General features: G+C 46.1%; 1 protein-coding gene across 1 annotated transcript in view; it reads left to right on the top strand.

The window, feature by feature from the left end:
- The window catches only part of POLR1A (RNA polymerase I subunit A), a 1,786,762-nt gene that overhangs the window by 1,125,050 nt on the left and 643,239 nt on the right, over positions 1-18,473 (top strand). The window contains exon 19 of the mRNA XM_069632173.1: positions 589-687. Coding sequence (XP_069488274.1) covers positions 589-687 — 99 coding nt within the window. The remainder of the gene's footprint in view (positions 1-588; positions 688-18,473) is intronic.

The raw sequence follows: 18,473 nt of genomic DNA, 5'->3' as shown, positions 1-18,473 counted from the left end.
TATCTGCTATACCAGACTCTGTTGAACAATGCGCAATTGAAGGAACATGAGGATTCAGGGCTCATTGTTCTGGCACAGACTTAACCAGTCAAAAAGACCACAATCAAACTACTATTTTACTCAGCAAACATTTTTAGACATGGAATTATACTAAGCCATCTTTACAGTCTGGGCTCTTCTGTCAAACTGTGCTTACCTGTCCTATGGACAATGCCAATTCCAACTAGTTGACCAGATGTAACAATTTCACGGGGGGCGGGAAGGGGCTGGGCAAATCTTTCTACCAGATGTGATCCTCGGCCAAGCCAATTCCCTCAGATGATCTACAAATTGATGCACATTACCTGTACCTACTCTTCTCTGTCCCAGCTGATTCCAGTGCTGTGAAACGACTGGAAGGAGCCATGACAAATCTCAATAAATAAATATGCATGTGTTTTACTAGATCTTGAGGTAGTACTTGTTAGTGGAATCTTCCAAATACAACTTGACATATTGACGATGTTCGCATTTTGCAGAAGGCTTTTGAAATTGACAGTTAGATCAGGACATTAACTAATAGTGATATGTGTTTACCATTAAATACAGGTTTGCATGCCCCTGGGACTTCATAGACACTTCCCAGAGAACAACCTGCAGATGATGGTGCAATCTGGAGCCAAAGGGTCGACTGTTAATACTATGCAGGTACTGCATCCATTTATTTATCAATGTATTGTTAACATGCACACCATGTTCAGAAAAACATCTTTTGCAATAACGTCTTCCTCAATATGGACCACCTGAAAAATATATTGAACAAAAAACCAATGGTTTAAAGGTTTCAAAGATTTTTTCAAAACGTAGAGTGGGTGGGTGGCAATGAGATAGAATGCTTTCGGGTAAAGAGGTAATTTCCTGCCCCCACATAAAAGACAAATAAAGGAGGAAATTAGCAACCCCAAACAATACCAAATTGATATGTTATTTTGAAATATGTTTGTCAAAAGAAGATTTATGTTTCCACATGGAACCTTTACTCAGGATTTCATTTTTCGTTATTATTTTGGTAAGTTCAATACATCTGAACTGAACTTTTTGTTTTTATCAACCAGTCAAAACAGAAGCTGTGTTTACAAAAAGAGTTGCATATGAACCATTTTATGTTTTGCACTAAGAATATCATTACATCACACATGGATAAAGAATACACAAGTTCATTGATCCATCACCTACCTAGGTTGCTTATTTTGGAACCAATTATCTATTGTTTTGCTATTTTATGGGCTTTATATAGTACAACTGCTGCCGTTTTCATGGGCTCTTAGCACTTTGGGACCTGAAAAGGTTATGTTATGTTAGTAGGAGCAAGCAGAGATGTGCAATATTGCTTTACATTTGTGTTGATGCCTGCAGATATGAATAAACTGCTCTGAATGCGAGATATGTTTCTAAATGTTTTTGTCATATAGTCAGTTTATACCTGGTCTGTGTGTACCCTGATTGGGATATGCATGTTGTGTATTTTTCCTAGTCGGTTTCGGTATATTTGAGAGTTATCGATGTGTGAAGTGGTCTCTAGGTTATTGTCTTTGCTTCAAGGGTGGGTTTGTATTGTAAGGCTGTGTTTTGTAACGGCTCTGGTTTTTAGCCGGTATGGTGAGGTATGATGAACCTAAACAGACAGTATTCCTGCTAGTTTGCAGTGTATTTTTAATTTTTTTTTTAAAAAAAGCATGTAGGTGGATTGTAATGTTACATTTCATTAGTGGAACTAAGTCCATCTGCAAAAGTAAATTATAGAGTGAGGTAATATATCAACTATATAAAGTTTAAACAGAGCAGTTCTATGAATATAAGAATTTATATATTTTAACTGAATCTTCAAATTGATTTCTTTTTAACCCAATATCAAATACATATCAAATGGCAATAAGGATGCTTATTAGATTACAAATGAATAAGCTAAATTAGATGCATAGATTAAGTGGAGCAGAATGAATTTTGCCAAAAATATATGTATGTGACTATGAAGACAAATCGCACACCTTTTGTACAAAATCACAAATTCATCCGGCACAGATGACCTAATTTCATTTGTACTGTAGTACTAATTTAAAGAGCAAGAACAAATGTCATTATGTACTGATCAACTAATTCTCATGAATCCCATTAATACATATCTCTAAAGAGGGCTGTCAGATTGTTCATCAACTTATTTGCACAAATCCAGAGAGGTCAATTCACAGGTTTCAGCGCTTAACTCATTTACTGCACCTTCATCAGGGCCAAGAGTCCTAATTTGAATAAACCATATGATTCTTTTTATTTTTGATAAACCAGTTTTATTGAATTTTCTTCTAACAAACAATAACTTATTGATCAGAATACACATTGTCACCCAACTCATCCCCGTCTCCTCCTGCCTCCCCCGCACACCATATGTCTGCAATTCCAATCCCTTCATCCCTCAATCCCCCGACCATCAATGCGTTTGTCTCCTCGTGTACCACTAGTTCATCCCCTGTGAGCCTTCAAGGAGGTCCTTCCCATTTCTCCCATTTATTTAATTTATTTACTTTGTGTTTAATTGCGTTTAGCAATTTTTACAAAACTGTTGTTGCTAATCTCAAAAGAGCCACATAGTAGAAAACAAAGAAACAAAGCTGTCATAAAGTGATCAAAAACAGGCACAAAGGGAATGGTCTCAAGAAGCTTGCCACCGACAGTCTCTATTACGATGACCCACTCAAGCCATGATCTTGACAGTTGATCACCAAAGAGGATCGTAGGGTGATCATTTCGAAAGCGCTTTCCAGAATTTTTACGGTCGCTATAGTCCACTTAGTTTTCTCCCCTGACATCAACCTGTTCCACCATGTTGAGTCTTCTTCTTCAAGCAATCCTGAGTGGTCTGTGCGCAGGTTGGTCAGATATGTGGCTCTTACGTTTCTCAGCTCTGGACATTGTAGCAGAAGATGCTTTATTGTTTCTGGTTTGGTTGGTTCCGTACAGAGACGACAGGTTTTATCGTTAGATTGCATCCTAATCGCCATGATTTCACGTGTCGGAAGGAGGTTAAAGCGCGCTCTCATATACAGTTTCCTTAGATGTTTATTTGGAAATTTCGTACAATATGCCATCGGTTCCTTCAGTCTATTGAAGTTAGGTGGAAGATCTCTAGTCAGTTTATTTGCATGCGCTTTGTCCAGAGTCACTATCCAGTCTTGGGCCTCAAGTTTGGATTTAACTCTTACTGGATTTATTTTCAGATCCTCTTCTGTGCATGCGATCTCGACGAGCTTTTCTTTGAGCATGTCCATCCATTTGTTAAGGATGATTAAGTGGCGGCTTGTTATTTCCGCAGCTATGATCTTGTATATAGGCGGATTGTCTGCAATAAGGGTGTTCCTGAACAGTTGCATTGAGCTTTGGGCAACCGTTGCTTCCAGAGAGAGTAGACCCAGCTCTCTTCTGATGAGATCCATTGAGATTGCATTTGGAAGTCCTAAAACCGTCTTCCAAATGTGGCTCTCTAATTTCCGCCAGATGTCGTTGGGCATGCTCAGTCTTGCCCCCATACCGTAAATTAGGGTTGGGACAACTTTCCCTTTGTAGAATGCTATCGCCGGACCTAATGAGAATTTGCCGTATTTTCTGTCGATGATTTTCATTTGAACAGCTAGATTTTTCGCTTTTCCCCAAAGGATGCTTTGCATGGATGATTCTTTCGCTGAGTGGTCAATATGGACGCCTAGATATTTGCAGCGATGGACCACTTCGATTTCGACTTTGTCCAGTACCCATTTGTACTCTGCTCGGGTCTTCTTGGCACTTTTTCCCAGGATCACTATTTTCATTTTTGTTTTATTTATTTTTAGATTGTTCCACTCCATGTATTGCGCCAGATTTGTGAGTTGGCGTTGTAGGCCAATTTGGGTTTGATCTAATAGTATCAGATCGTCTGCGTAGAGAACACGCGATATATTTACCTTGTCCAACTTGGGTGGGAACGCTTTGACTGGCATTTCCGAGTCTTTCATATCTCCCAGGAAGGCAATAAATAGTGCCGGTGACAGTGGGCAGCCCTGTTTTACTCCTCGCTCCGCTGTTATCTCTCGAGACAGAAGGCCTTGGTTGTTTAGACGCACTTATTTATATTTCTTTGTACAACCTCTATACCTGTATGTAATTTCTTCCCTCACCGACTGTGTTCCATTCCCCTTTCCCACATGCCAAGCATTGGGACTCCCCCCGACACCCATTTGGAACCAAATCCCTTTTATCAACTTGTTCTCCCAATGGTCACTTTGTTTTCCCATCAAATATATAATTGTAGCAACTTGGGTTCTCTGGGGATTATGTACTTCACTAGCCTGGATAATTTGGTCGGTACTCTCTCCCAACGTTCCTTAATCTTAGGGCAATCCCATATTTGGTGGAACAATGTTTCAACCCCTACCCCACATTTCAGACGGATACTATTTTCAGCTCTGCCAATTTTGTGTGGCCTGTCCCTGGAGTAGTTTGTCCTCTGCAGGATCTTGTATTGCTCCAGTCTCATTCTTTTTCAGATTTTGACCTCTCTTGCTGATATCAATGCTTCCATCCACTCTTCTTCATCCAGCGGCCCCACATACCTTTATTTCACCAGGGGTGGTGAGGTGTTATTTATAACCTGGTAGAATATCGCGTTCCTCTTCATCCTCTCGGAGAGTAAATTGACCTTTTGGGCGGGAGTGTTCCGGGAGGTCCACCTTTCCCCCGAACTGGGAATTTATAGCATGCCTCAGTCTCGTATATGTATATCGGTCTCCCTGTCCTAGCCGAAATCTATCCTGCAATGTCTGGAATTACGCCATCGTCTTGTTGCTCAGAACGTCTGCCAGTTTATGGATCCCTTACCCTTCCCATCGTGGTTATTCCCCAAGTTTGCATATTTCTTTGAGATTGTGGTTTTCCCATAACGGAAAGCATTTGGTGACCTTGCCCTTACAACCCATTGCTTGTTTGTTTGTTTGTTTATTTATTTATATAGCGCTCTTGACCCAGGGGTATATGTGCGCTTAGAACATCAAGTTACAGGCAACAGTAGGGAACAATAGTACAGTATTAATGAAGCAGAGTAAACAGAAGGCAGATAGTGCATAGTTGAAAATGGGCAAAGCATAATAAGGAAACATTTGTACATTAGGTATGCATACATACATGGTTGGTTATTTGTTGAGTAACCAAGTGATGACCTTATTTCTGAAGGGTTGGAAGGTGGGTGTGGATTTGATATCCAGTGGAACTGTGTTCCAAAGTTGTGCGGCCAGCGTTGGGAAGCTGGATCCGCCACCTCTTTTGAGGGAGTATTTGGGCACCGTCAGTTGTAGTGTGTTAGAGGATCTAGTGGTTCTGGTGTTCTGTCTTAATGTAAATTTGTTAGTGAGATAGGGTGGGGCTAGATGGTTAAGAGCTTTGTATGTGAGGCATAAGGTTTTTAGGTCGAGTTTTTGTTGGATGGAGAGCCAATTACAGGCGATTCTTGTAGCGGAAATATGTTCTCTTCTAGGAATATTTAGGGCGGCACGGAGTGCGTTATTCTGTAAGACTTGCAGTTTGTTGGTTACTGTTTTGTTGGCGCCTACATAGAGGCTGTTACAATAGTCCAATTTGGATTGAATGAGTGCCCTGGCTAAAGTGAGGCAGTTGTTAGGGGAGATCAATGTTCTGCAGGCCCTGATTAATTTAGCAGTGTAGGCGGTGGCTGAGGCAGTCATATTAATTTGTTTGGCTAGGTTGGTATTCGTGTCTAAATAGAAGCCGAGGGTTTTTACTCTCTTGGCAATGGGTAAGGTGTTACCATCAATGGTAAAGCAGGTGTAGCTGGGGCAGAGTTTTTGGATAGTCTTGGGTGAGTCGACCAGGAGCAGTTCGGTCTTATCATCATTCAGGCAGAGGCCATGTGTGGCCATCCATGCCTGAATGATGGAGAAGACTTCATTGATCCGTTTAGTGTCCGCGTTGTAATTACCAGATAGGGTGAGGAGTATCTGGGTGTCATCTGCGTAGTTCGTGTAGGTGACACCCAGATTGTCCAGCTTGTCGAATAGGGGCTTTGTAAATATATTGTACAAAGTAGGTGAGACACAGGACCTTGTGGGACACCGCAGGTAATGGGAGTGGGGTCCGCCGCTGCTAGGGGTGAGAAGACCCGCATGGTCCTGTTGTCCAGGAAGGATTGAATCCATGTGACCGCAGAGTGGGAGAAGTGTGCTGCCGATGACAGGTGGTTGCACAGGATTTTGTGGTCAACCAGGTCAAAGGCAGCAGAGAGGTCGAGTAGAAGGAGAATGGCAGCCTTACCTTTGTCTTTTAGTTCGTCTATCTGGCATTTGAGGTCAACAAGGGCCGTTTCTGTCCCATGTTGTGGTCGAAAGCCAGATTGGCGAGTTCCTAGTAAATGGTTAGTCTCAAGGTAATCCTGGATTTGTAGATAGGCCACTCTGTCAAGAATTTTTAGTAAGAATGGGACGGTGGTAATGTCCGGGTCGAGAGTGGTTCGAGAGTGGTTTTTTTTAGTAGAGGTAGGACCCAGGATTGTTTCAGGTTACTGGGGACCAAATTGTTGGAGAAAGACAGGTTTATTAATTTAGTAATGAAGGGGGAGAGATCCCTGGCTGCATCTTTTATGATCTGTGAGGGGCAACTGTCCCCCTTACAGTTCGAGGGTTTCAGAGATGCAATAATTTTTTGTACCTCCGGTATGGATACCTTTTTGAAGGTAAAGCCTGAGCTAGTGGCGGTGGGAGGAGGAGGGGTGGAACTGGAAGTGGGACCAAGAATGAGTTGTTGTCGTTTGTTGTCAATTTTGGTTTGGAGCCCTGCAATTTTGTTAGCAAGAGCATTCTGGATCCCTGTGCACCAAGGTTTATCCTTGGTGCAGGAGTCAGTGGGAGGGGTAGGGTTTTCTAATTCCTTTAGGATGTTAAAGAGCTCCTTAGTGCTGGAGCTTGCCTGGGAGATCCTAGTGTTGAGATAATATTTCTTAGCGCGTGTAATCTCATTTTTGTAGAGAGTGGAGATATTAGTGAGGTTAGTTTTGTTGTTTACTGAAGGCACTGATTTCCATAGTGCTTCGAGTTTACTTTTTTGTTGACGGAGAGTTTTGAGCTCCGGGGTGTACCATGTATTCAGGTGCGCTTTAGGTTTGCCTTTTCGCATTTTCAGTGGGGCAATGATGTCAATGGCTTTGGCCATGGAGTCGTTATAGACTTTGACCAATTGGTTCAGGTCAGTTGTAGCTGGCAGTGCGTTTAGAGTCGGGATCACCAGAGGTATTAATGCTTCCGCAGTGATGTTACTCTTTTTCCTAGTTAAGCAGGCGGGTGCAATAATGGGCTTTTTGTACACTAGATTGCTGGTGTTAATGTCAAATGGGAGAAGGTAGTGATCTGTCCAAATGAGCTGTGTGGGATCTTTCACGGTAATGTTACAGTTGAGGGCTGTTATCCAGTCAAGGATTCTACCCTTCGAGTGGGTGGGTTTGGAGCAGAATTGTTTTAGGCCATGCTCCCCTAATGCCGTGGCCAGGGCAATGGCAGGGGTGTCGAGAGGGTCATTGAACCCAAGATTGAAGTCTCCAAGTATAATCATTTGTGCTGATGGTTTGGAGCTTTCAGCAACTAGAGAGGTGATGTCTTCCTCAAATGAGCCAGGTGGGCCCGGGGGTCTGTAGATTAAATGCAACGTAATAGTGCTTTTGGGGGAAGTTTGTAATTTGACTGTGAGATGCTCACAAGATTTAAGTGGAGGAGAGGGGTCTAATATCAAGTGAGGACTTAAAGATAATGGCTACCCCACCTCCTCGCGCGTTAGGTCTATCTGCTCTGAGGATGGTGTAATTGTCCGGTATGGCTAGGGTGAGAGATGGTCCTGCAGCATCATGCAACCAGGTTTGCGTGGCTTCCTTTCAAATCTGTATGACTCTTTGTTCTACCAATGAGAGATTCTCCCTCCCGGACTGCCATGAAGTACCTACATAGGGTGTCTCCCTCCAAACCAAGTCACGTCTAGCTTTGTGTGGGAATACTCTGCCCCTTTAGTTGGCCACTACCAGTTGACATCCAATAATACTTCAGGACATCTGCTACTCCCAGCCTGCTTCCAAGCCGACCTTGTACATGTTTTCCATGCTATGCGGGGGGTGGCTTGGCCCCGGATTATCCCCATAAGCACTGCCTCAATCTTGGCAAACATGGTCCCCGGACCCATCACTGGAGTGTTCTGCATTATGTACAACAGCCTGGGAAGTGCCATCATCTTATATAAATTGACTCTTCCTATCAGCGTAAGTGGGAGTTTGGCTGAGTGTTTGTCATCCTTCTGCAAGGTAAACCAAAGGGAAAGCCCTATACAGTGGGAAAGTCAAAAAGGGCATCAGGAGCTGGTACACAATGGGAGAGCTGACCTACCCACATGGGTTGCTTCACACACTTCTAATTTCCGTGTGATTATTTAGCTACAGGTGAGGCTCATGTAGAGTTTGCATCCAAGAGCAATAAATGTTGAACCCAGAAAATGCTCTGGATATATCAATGAATCTATATCTCCGGCTGACCCATTTGGAGGCAAAGGCACCAATCTGGAGCGGGCGAGCAGTAACTCTGACTTACTACTGTATTGACTTAGTAGCCATTATTTAATTTGAAATTTAAAAAATAAACATTTTTTTAAAGTGTAAAACAATTTCAATTTCAGGTAATCACCAACAAATGGTGTACATATTGAATTACAGGTTTTTACCAACAAATGGTGTGCATACATGTAAGTTCATACAGGCATTCATGAGAACAAATCAAGTGTCACAAATAATGCCACAAACATAACAAGAGAAAGTATTTGCTCAATATCTCCATTAACCTTGACCCTGTATTTCGAGGATCCCCCAAGTATATTAAAAGGCTGTCTGCATACAGTGAGATTCTGTCTTCCCACTGCCCCAGCCAACTGAACCCCGTAATCAACAGATCGGAAACAGGTCTTTTCCGCGAGTGGTTGGAACGCCAATAAAAATAATAACTGGGAAAGCAGGCATCCCTGTCAGGTGCGCCTCCAAAGTGGAAAGGTGCGGGAGGTAAAACTGTTAACACTTATTCTCGCAAGTGGGTTTGCATTTAGTAAATACACTGATCGTATAAAGCTGGGTCCAATGCCCGCCCTCCATCACTGCCCAACTCCCAGGGACAGCAACGCATGGGAAGCCTTGTAGCTCCTCCGCCGTTGCCAATGCGTTGTGCACCATCTTTATATTCATTCTTGTGGCTCTACCAAGGACAAATCCACACTGGTCAGTGTGTAGTAGCTGGCCAATTACTCCCACCAACCTTGTTGCCAGGACTTTCGCCCGCATTTTGACCTCCCCGTTTATTTTATTTATTTATTGGATATTTGTAATGCACCTATACAGCAAATGGTGTTTCAAGGCGCAACAAGACAAAGGGGGTGGAGGGGCAGGGAGGAAGAAGAATACAAATAAAAACGGTCCCACTAGGCCTTGTGTCATTCGCGTCATGCAAGTGCAGAAACAAGACGTGCAGGGGAGTAGGCAGGAGGCGGAAGTGCTGGTCAGAGCAGAATGCGCCAATGCAAAGGAGGGAAAGGAAGTGCAGGTTGGAGTGCCGAGCGCGAAATTGCTTGGGAGGCGGGGGTGGTGGGGGCTGGGTTAGGCGAGTGATAAGGGAGGCCCGTGAACAAGTGCCGGGGAATGCAGAGCGTGCAATGGATGAAGGTCCAGGTGCTAAGTGAGAGGATGGAGCTGGATGGGCGCAATAGGTGTGCAGCCCCAGCCAGGCTAGTGCAAGGGGAGGGAGCCATGAGGCAGAGGGGGACATTAGCAGGGAAGGGGGAGAGGGAAGGAGGAAGAGAAAGGAAGGTCTTGAGAAGCTTCTGGAACTTCAGGCGATCCGGCTCAAGTCTGAGATGGGCAGGGAGGCCATTCAAACGGGGAGGCACCTGCAGAAGAGAGATCTACCACCAGATTACTGCGTGGAAAAGCGTCTGATCTGCAGAAAGTTGGAGCTAGAATACCGAAGTGCTCTAGCAGGGAGTTATTTATGGGGAGATAGTTGGATGTAGCGGGGCCTCAGGCCCCAGAAAGCCTTGTGGATGATGCAGAGGGTCTTGAACTTGATCCTCTCAGCAAACTGGAGCCAATGGAGAGATTTTAGATCTGGAGCGATGCGGTCTGTGGGCTTGAGGCCTATTCTGGATTAGTTGAAGGGGCTGAAGGAAGGTTTTAGGCAGATTGAGGAAGAGGCTGTTGCAGTAGTCCAGCCTAGAGAGGACCAGAGCTCTGGAGACATTGAGTTTCTGGGGGAAGGTGAGGAAAGGGAGGATACCTCTGAGGAGGTCCTGCTGGAAGTGGGCTTTCTTGGCAAGGTCCATAATGTGAGGAGAGAAGCAGAGAGAGGAGTCACAGATGACGGCAAGGTTTTTTGCCTCACATGATGGTGAGCACAAGGGGCCCACGGATGGCGGCCATAGAGTAGTAGAATAGGAGGGAGCTTTGAACCCAATGATAAGGATCTCAGTCTTACTGGCATTAAGGCAGAGATTGTTGGCAGCACACCATGCCTGAGTAGCAGTCAGACAGTCTGCAATGAGAGAGGAAGAAGAAACAAGATCGAACTGTGCGACACAAACTTCTGCAGGTTCCCCTTCTTGGGTATTACCACCATAGTAGCCGTTCGCAGGTCCCACGGGAGCTACCCTGTTTCATGACTCTCTTAGAACATGTCCAACATCAGTTGTGCCACCTTATCCCCATGCACTTTCAACATTCATCCGGTAACCCAGTTAGAGGCCAGAGTTTTCCCTGCTTGCAGCTGGTTATAAGCATCCTGTATTTCTTCCACCGTAATGTCCCTGTCCAGTTCTAGCCACATTTGTTTTCCCATCTCTAGAAAGTTAACTCCCTCTAGGTACAACAAACGGTCCTCCATCCCTGGTAGAATTTAACGAATTCTTTAGCAATTTGGCTGCCCTCCGTATAATAGTCACCCCCAGCAATTACATATACCCATAACCCATCTAGACCCCTTTTTTCATTTTTCTAACCATTGTGATGAATCTGGTGATGACATCACTGTCTCCCTGGTAAAGTCTCTGCTCATGTGGCCAGGGAAAGGCAGAAGCTACCTGATTCAGACCCTGATGGTGGCTACCTGAGGGAGGACCACATGAGGGGTGACGGCCCTCATGGGAGTGAAGTGGACTCACTCGGTGGAACATGGTATCCCCTTTCCCCTTGGAGCCTGACAACACCCCGGTACCTCCCCAAACCTCCATGACATATTGTAATGTTAGACCAGAACATCCAATCATGACTAATAGCAAAGCTCTTGCATATCCTTATTTGAAAATGTCAGTTAACACTGCTACGAGGATTAGAGCGATCAATATTGCTCAGGTTGAGAAGCAAGAGACACGCTCTAGCTATTGGGAAAATTCGATAGGAGCTGTGACATTCAAAATCACCAAGCATCAGGAAAGATGACTTGTATTTACTATCCTGCCCCCAGCCTTCGGAGAGATTGAGTGAGGGGCGCTTCACCAGAGCCAACAACGCTCTGTCCGCCCCACCAGGGTTTCTGGTCCTGTCCTGCTTGGACGCCTGCCGCCGCTGCCATGCACCGGGGCCGCACTGCCGTTCTGCTCGGCAACTCGCTAACACGGCTGCCATCTTATTTGCAATTCCTTCCTCGTGCCCCTCCTCATTGATTCTCCTGCGAACAGGGCCTTTCAGGTGAACCGTTCTCATTCCAGCTGACTCATCAGGGCTGGTCCACTTTTGTTTAACCAGTACTCGTCTGAGACTGCTGCCTTTCCCTGCAGCCCTTGGACTCAGAGCGGAGTGGACATCTCTCGCGTCTAGCCAATGCTCCTTACAACAGTGCCCCAACAGACAATATGATAACGAAATAAACCACCTAAAAATATAATAACAATGAACTATACATTTCTGTATTGATGACATTCAAAAACGTGTTCCATTATGTTATTTGATGACTTCATTATTGTCGTATGAACTTGCATTTTATGGATGTGAGGCTCCATGGGACCAAAGGGTACACTAAGCCACATCGGACAGAACCCATAGAGGAAACCAAAGAGCGTTTCTTGACGGTCTGAAAGCAAGGCATATCGCGCCTTGAAACACTTGTGTATAGGTGCGTTATAAATGCCATATCATATCAAAGTATCCCTCAATTTCAATTTCAAGGCCCATTACAGGGTTAGGTTTTCAAACAATGTTTAAAAAATACAAAAAACGAATGAGGAAGATGACACTTAACAGATATAACTGGATCACACTTCGAGGGCAGATCTAAAAGGCCTCATGATCACACTGTAAACTATCCAAAATGTCTGATTTGTTGTAGTGTTCTTCTTCAAGCGTCCCTATCATATTCTAATATGTCAGATTTAAATAATATTTATATGCATTTCTGAGGCTTTTGAAATCTGCTTAGATCACATGCTGTGCATAGGCCGACATCTAGTGAAAGCTGCAGAGTAATACAGTTGTTGTTTTCGATACTCGAAGAGGGACATTGACAGGGCGTGCCAGTAATACTATCCCTAGTGTGACGTCCACTGTACCCATGGTCCTTCACACGTCGAGGTTCCTCAGATAGTTTTTTTCCACCATCTTAGAAGGGACGCTTATAGCAGAGTTCTTCTTCAGCATATTGGCATTTATTTTGATCAATTAATGATAGTTTATTGTTACTATCCTTTATTTTCACCAACTATCAAGAACACCTGACGCCAGTGAAAACGAGGTACGACCGTCAAAAGACTCCCGGCGACGGATCCGTTCCGCCCTTGGAAGGCAGCTACGGGCTTCGTCCCAAGCAGTAGGGAGAGAGGGGGTGGATATTCTAGAATGTATATACCCTTTTTCATACACTACATTCGCCTAGCTGCCGCGATATTCCGTTATGGAAAGGACCCCCTTTAAATCGTGGTCAAAGAGCAATAAAAAGTTCCCTTGGGTCGATAAACACCATGTGTATAACCTGTGTCTCCCGCGAGACCACGTCAAGGGATCTCGTCGAGCGTGTAGACTCTCCAATTCCAAGACATTGAAGGACTGCCTTACTAAATGCTGGGTCCACCACGCCAGGCAGCCCAAGGCCATGGAAGGTGAGGGTGCCATCAGAGACGGCAGCAACGCTGCGGTATCCGACGGTGAAGGCGACGGAGTTACTCCGCTTACCCAAGTGCAAGCCTGCCTTGTTATGGGGACAACAACCGGCGGCGGAAACGCTATCACTTCATCCTCCACTAAACACACATCCCACGGCCGAGACTCGACACATGTGTCGAGCAGACAGCAGGGCACGATGTCTAGGGAGAGGTCAATTGAATCGATGTCCTCTGGGCCCTCTCGATCGAGATCGCCACATGACAGGCCCCGGCCGTCGAAGGATGGTACAGACGTCGTGTGAAAAACCACTACCGGTGGCCGATCGTCTGCTGACGAGGCTCCGGTTCAGCTGGCACCCAAAATTCGATATTCTGCATCGATTCCGGTACAAAACCCCATACAGTCGGGATTGGCCCACTTAGTCAAAAAGCATGCTTCAGAGGGCCAGGGTTAAGTGAGGGAGTCCAAGAAAAAGTCCTCTTGACCCCTCATAGGGAGAAACCACAGGATGTTAGGCTCACTCGGAAGAGTGAAGAACATGATTCACTGTCTTCCACCCTGAAAGAGAAGGCTCCTCCTTCTACTTTACTTCCTCCCGCACCTGAAGATTTAGGGCTCCCTTCTCAACCATTGGTCATCCCTAGTTCTGCCCAATGGTCAGCTGAAGATATAGACAGGGTCATGAGGAGGATGCCCTTCATGGCCAACTTCTATGAAAAGGACCCTGACTATTTCACAACCTTCCACTCTACCGCCCCCCACACCCCCACTACAGCCCCCTCTGGGTCGCAGATCTGCTCAACCCCCCTGCTAAGTGGTCTCACCCTGAGAATCCAGTGCAAGGCACAGTCATTGACCTCTATGACCCGGACTCTGATCATAAAGACCTCTCTATTCAAGAGGCAGCAGACCCTTATTATGGGTATAATGACGACCCTGAGGTTGACCCTGATACAAATATGTATGTCATGGATTCTCCTGTTAATCAGGACCCCCTGGTCATGGACTCACCCATTGACAATCAACCCCTGCTAAATGAAGTGCTCGTCAAGGCAGCAGAGCATTTTCAAATAGCTACACAGGAAGAACAACAAGATAAAGATTGCGTGGATGAAATCTTAGGAGATAAGAAGGCTGGTACTCAGTTTATTCCTCTCCTCAAGTCCATTCAGCGAAAGATACATCCATCGCTGGAGACCCCTAATCTTACGCAGGCAGTGAACCCTGCTTAGAGGGACTGTTTAGACCTGCCCCTTCTGACCCGCTATACATCAGAGGGCAACTGAAGCCTGATTCATTAGTTGTTACCACAACAAGGAAGAGGGCTGGTACTCCCCTAGCTTCCTCTGAGGCCCCGCCTGACAAGGAAAGCAAGAGGCTTTACATAATGGGCAGAAAGGTGCTCCTCCGTGGCATTCCAGACCAGGATAGCTAACAATTCTGCCCTGTTAGCTAGTTACAACTTCCACAAATGGCATGAGGTCTCAGCCTTACTCTCATTGGCCCTGGACCCTGGAACCACTTAAGTCTCAGCTAGCCCATGTGGCCGCAGAAGGCAGGGCGGTTTCAAGCTGCTTATTAAAAACCAATCTTGACGGCACAGTCAACGCCGGCAGGATAATAGCAGAAGGGACGATTATAAGGCGTCAGGCTTGGTTGCACCAATCAGGTTTTAAACCAGAGACGCAAGCCACCCTTATTAACATGCCCGTTGTGCCCAATGTGCTGTTTGGCAAGTCCCCCGAGGACGCCTTAAAGACAGCCAAAGAGGAATACGATATTCTCAAGTCTTTGGGCCAACTGACCAATAAATCTACTGGCCAGAAGGGAAACAGCAGTTTTTGGCGCTTATGCGGCCAAAATTCACAGAGGGTTCCAACTATAACCAGAACCAAGGTACTTCCTGGGGAAACAATCAGGGTCATTCCTCCCAGAATTACCCTAGAGGACCGCACAGATCCTGCGATCGTGGTAGGGGCAACTCCTCCCGAGGTGGCACTCCACCTCAGAAACAATGACTATCCGCTCCAGATGGGTGCTGTCCACTGTAGCAGGCAGATATTGTATAGAGCTCCTCGAGCAACCCCACAACCACCACCCACGACAAAAGACCCATTCCAAAGAACTCCAGCGCATCCTCCTCGAGGAAATCACCATGCTTCCCCTAAAGGACGCCATCAAAGTCGTCCCGGCCAACCAGATAAACAAGGGTATTTATTCAACTTACTTCCTTGTGCCACAGAAAGATCTAACAATGCACCCAGTATTAGATTTGCGCTCTCCAAACAAATATGTCAAGCCGCAAAAGTTCTGCATGACTACGCTACAAGAGGTAATCCCTCTACTAAAAAAGGGGGATTACATGGCAACACTGGATATGAAAGATGCTTATTTTAATTTTTCAATGTTCCCAGCACACAGAATTGGGTTTCAAGATAGCGAACCAGCACTACCAATACAAGTGCTACCCTTCGTAATAGTATCTGCTCCAAGGGTATTCATGACGGTACTGGGGGTGGTGGCATCACACCTGCACAGGAAGGCAATCCCAGTGTACCCTTACCTGGACAACTGGCTGATTACAGGGGATCCTCCCCTAATTTGCAGGCAAAATATTGAAAGAACCATCAACCTTCTCTTTCAATTGGGATTCTCCATCAACGAGAAAAAATCAAGCCTAGTGCCAAGCACAACCAAACAGTTCCTAGGAGCTGTCATAAACACGCAAGAAGGGTTGGTCTTTCTGTCAGAGAAAAGAGTCCAAAACATTACTACAAATACCACATTATCAGGCCGGTTGCCAGATAAGGGTGCGCAAAGCTATGCGTTTGCTAGGCATGATGTCATCTTGCATTTACCTGGTACTACAGGCGCGCCTGCGCATGCAACCCATGCAGGAGTGGTTGGCAAAACAATGGTCTCAGGTAAGTGGGCAGTGGGACAATCTGGTGGTTGTTTCGCCAACACTAGTACAAAATCTTTGCTGGTGGACAAGAGAAAATCTGTTGAAGGGGAAACCCTTCTATGATCCGGAAACAAAAGCGATTGTCACAACAGACGCCTCACTCGCTGGATGGGGGGCTCATTACCTTCACCACACAGCTCAGGGTCTGTGGTCTCATGCGGCAGCACAGAACCACATCAATCTGCTAGAACTACTGCCAGTATTCAAGGTCCTTCAGGCGTTCGGGTCTCACCTAGCGAACCAATCTGTGCAAGTCCTGACAGACAGCACTACAGCAAGGTTTTACAGCAACAAACCGAGGGGCACACGTTCTCCAAATCTGTCCAGGCTTGCGCAACAAATTTGGAAAAGGGCTCTCAAACGGAAGATATTCCTATTGTCACAGTATGTTGCAGGGGAACTCAACTCGCTGGCAGACTCATTGAGCAGAGATCCCCTATCAGAAGAGCACGAGTGGCAACTACACGCAGGGGTCCAAGAACACCTCTTCTTGCAATGGGGTTTCCCCAAAATAGACTTGTTCGCTACAAGTGAAAACAGTCAATGCCCAGACTTCGCGTCCAGGTTCCCCCAGCCAGGATCCAAGGGGAACGCCCTATGGATGAACTGGTCAGGGAAATTTGCTTAAGCTTTTTCCCCAACTCCTCTCATGAGGAAGGTGGTGAACAAGATCCACAAGGAACAGATGACACTCACTCTAGTTGCTCCTATGTGGGCAAGACAACCCTGGTATCCACATCTGCACAAACTGGCGATGTGTGATTCCATCAAACTACCGTACCCGTACAATCCGCTCACTCTGCACTGTTAGTCCACCCTCAACCTCACTCAATGTAACGCTCACCTGATTCCCACGGAGGCGCAGGTCGTGGCAGGAAGGTGTCTGTGACTCGAAAGGTGATGTGCAGGACTCAATGGGCTTCTGGGGTTGAACCTCTTCGCACTGTGTGACGGACTCGTAGGGTGAGGTTTCTGCAGATGAAAGAATATAGGGGTTAATGGTCTGGGTTGTTTAATGTCTCTCTTCCTCTCTCTCCCAAGCTTCTCCGTAGGGCCCCCAGGTCAACGTGCTCACCTTAGATAGGTGAATGCTGGACACTCCATCTGCGTCTGATGCAGGGCGCTGTTGCCAGTTCCTTCACTGGTGAAACATAGGCCTCTTGGACTCAGAGGACCTTTACCGTCGTTAATCGCACGAGCGGTGAGTTTCCAGACACCTTTTTAGTCTTTAGAGTCTTTAGGTGCAAGGCACGTTAACATTGAACAGGACTTCGTATGATGCTTTTCTCCCCTTTTGCTTGCAGGACTCTTGAGGAAGATGAAATAAAGCGCCTGGAAATGCGTGAGTAAATGCAAGCACTCTAGCTGTTCTTTCCCTTGCAGCGTAGTTCGTGCTGAAGAGGCACCGGAGTATTTGCAGTTGTTCTATTGTGAAGAGCGCGAGGGGCGTAAGTAAATACCTGTCTAATGTCTCTTCTTTTGTCTTTCAGAAGCTTGTTTGCAGCGCCGGAGTCCGCGGAAGGCCCGTAAGTAAATACGATGCTTTTATCTCCGCAGGTGGCGATGCAGCGTGAAGAATTCCAGAGTTCACGGAGTGCCGGTAAGTAATGACAATGCTTTTGTCTTCACAGGCGAAAGTACAGCGTGCCGAAATGACCGCAGCCGATGGATCAGGTGAGTAAGCACTGCGAGTTAAGACTGCCTTGCTAACCTGCTGTTTCTTGTCTCTGCAGATGCTGCTGTCGACTGGATACAGGAATGGTGAGTATGATTCTTGCAGATTGAGGAAGAAAGGCTGGAACAGACTCGGTGAGCGTTCTGCTGCAGAATAACGCGAAGCAAGTTTCATCCATCGGGTGTGGTTTAAATAGCCTTGGAGTGATGAGGCGTCTTCCTCCACGGCCCCGCCTAGGTAAGAAAAGAGTTCCAGTTCCAGAAGCTTTCCCCATGCTGAATCCAGGGAATGGAGCTGCCCCACCCAGGTAAGAAAGTAGTTCCTGTTTACAGAGGACTTCTAAGTGGCTGGTAAGTAAGCAGCATGGTCTGCTGCAGGTAAGTCCACCCAAACATCTGCACACATATTATGAGCCCGGCGCTTCCAGTGCCGGGACCGATGATTCTGATGAGCCTGGTGCCACCGGCGCCAGGACAAGGTCCAAAAGGTCCCCGTGGGGACCGGCTGGTGCCTAGGATTAGGGTTAGGGGCCTGCTTCCAAGGACGTTGGGCTGGTCCTGGCTCCTTGGAAGCAGTGATCATTACACTCAATGAACTTGGCAGCATGGCTCCTGAAGTCCTAGAGTTCGGCCATCTTAATCTGCCACAGCGATGTA

Source organism: Ambystoma mexicanum, chromosome 6q, assembly GCF_040938575.1.
Source record: "Ambystoma mexicanum isolate Mex_15411 chromosome 6q, UKY_AmexF1_1, whole genome shotgun sequence".
Lineage (NCBI taxonomy): Eukaryota > Metazoa > Chordata > Amphibia > Caudata > Ambystomatidae > Ambystoma > Ambystoma mexicanum.
The sequence above is the reverse complement of the archived record's forward strand: the minus strand, read 5'-3'. Positions and strand labels throughout refer to the sequence as shown.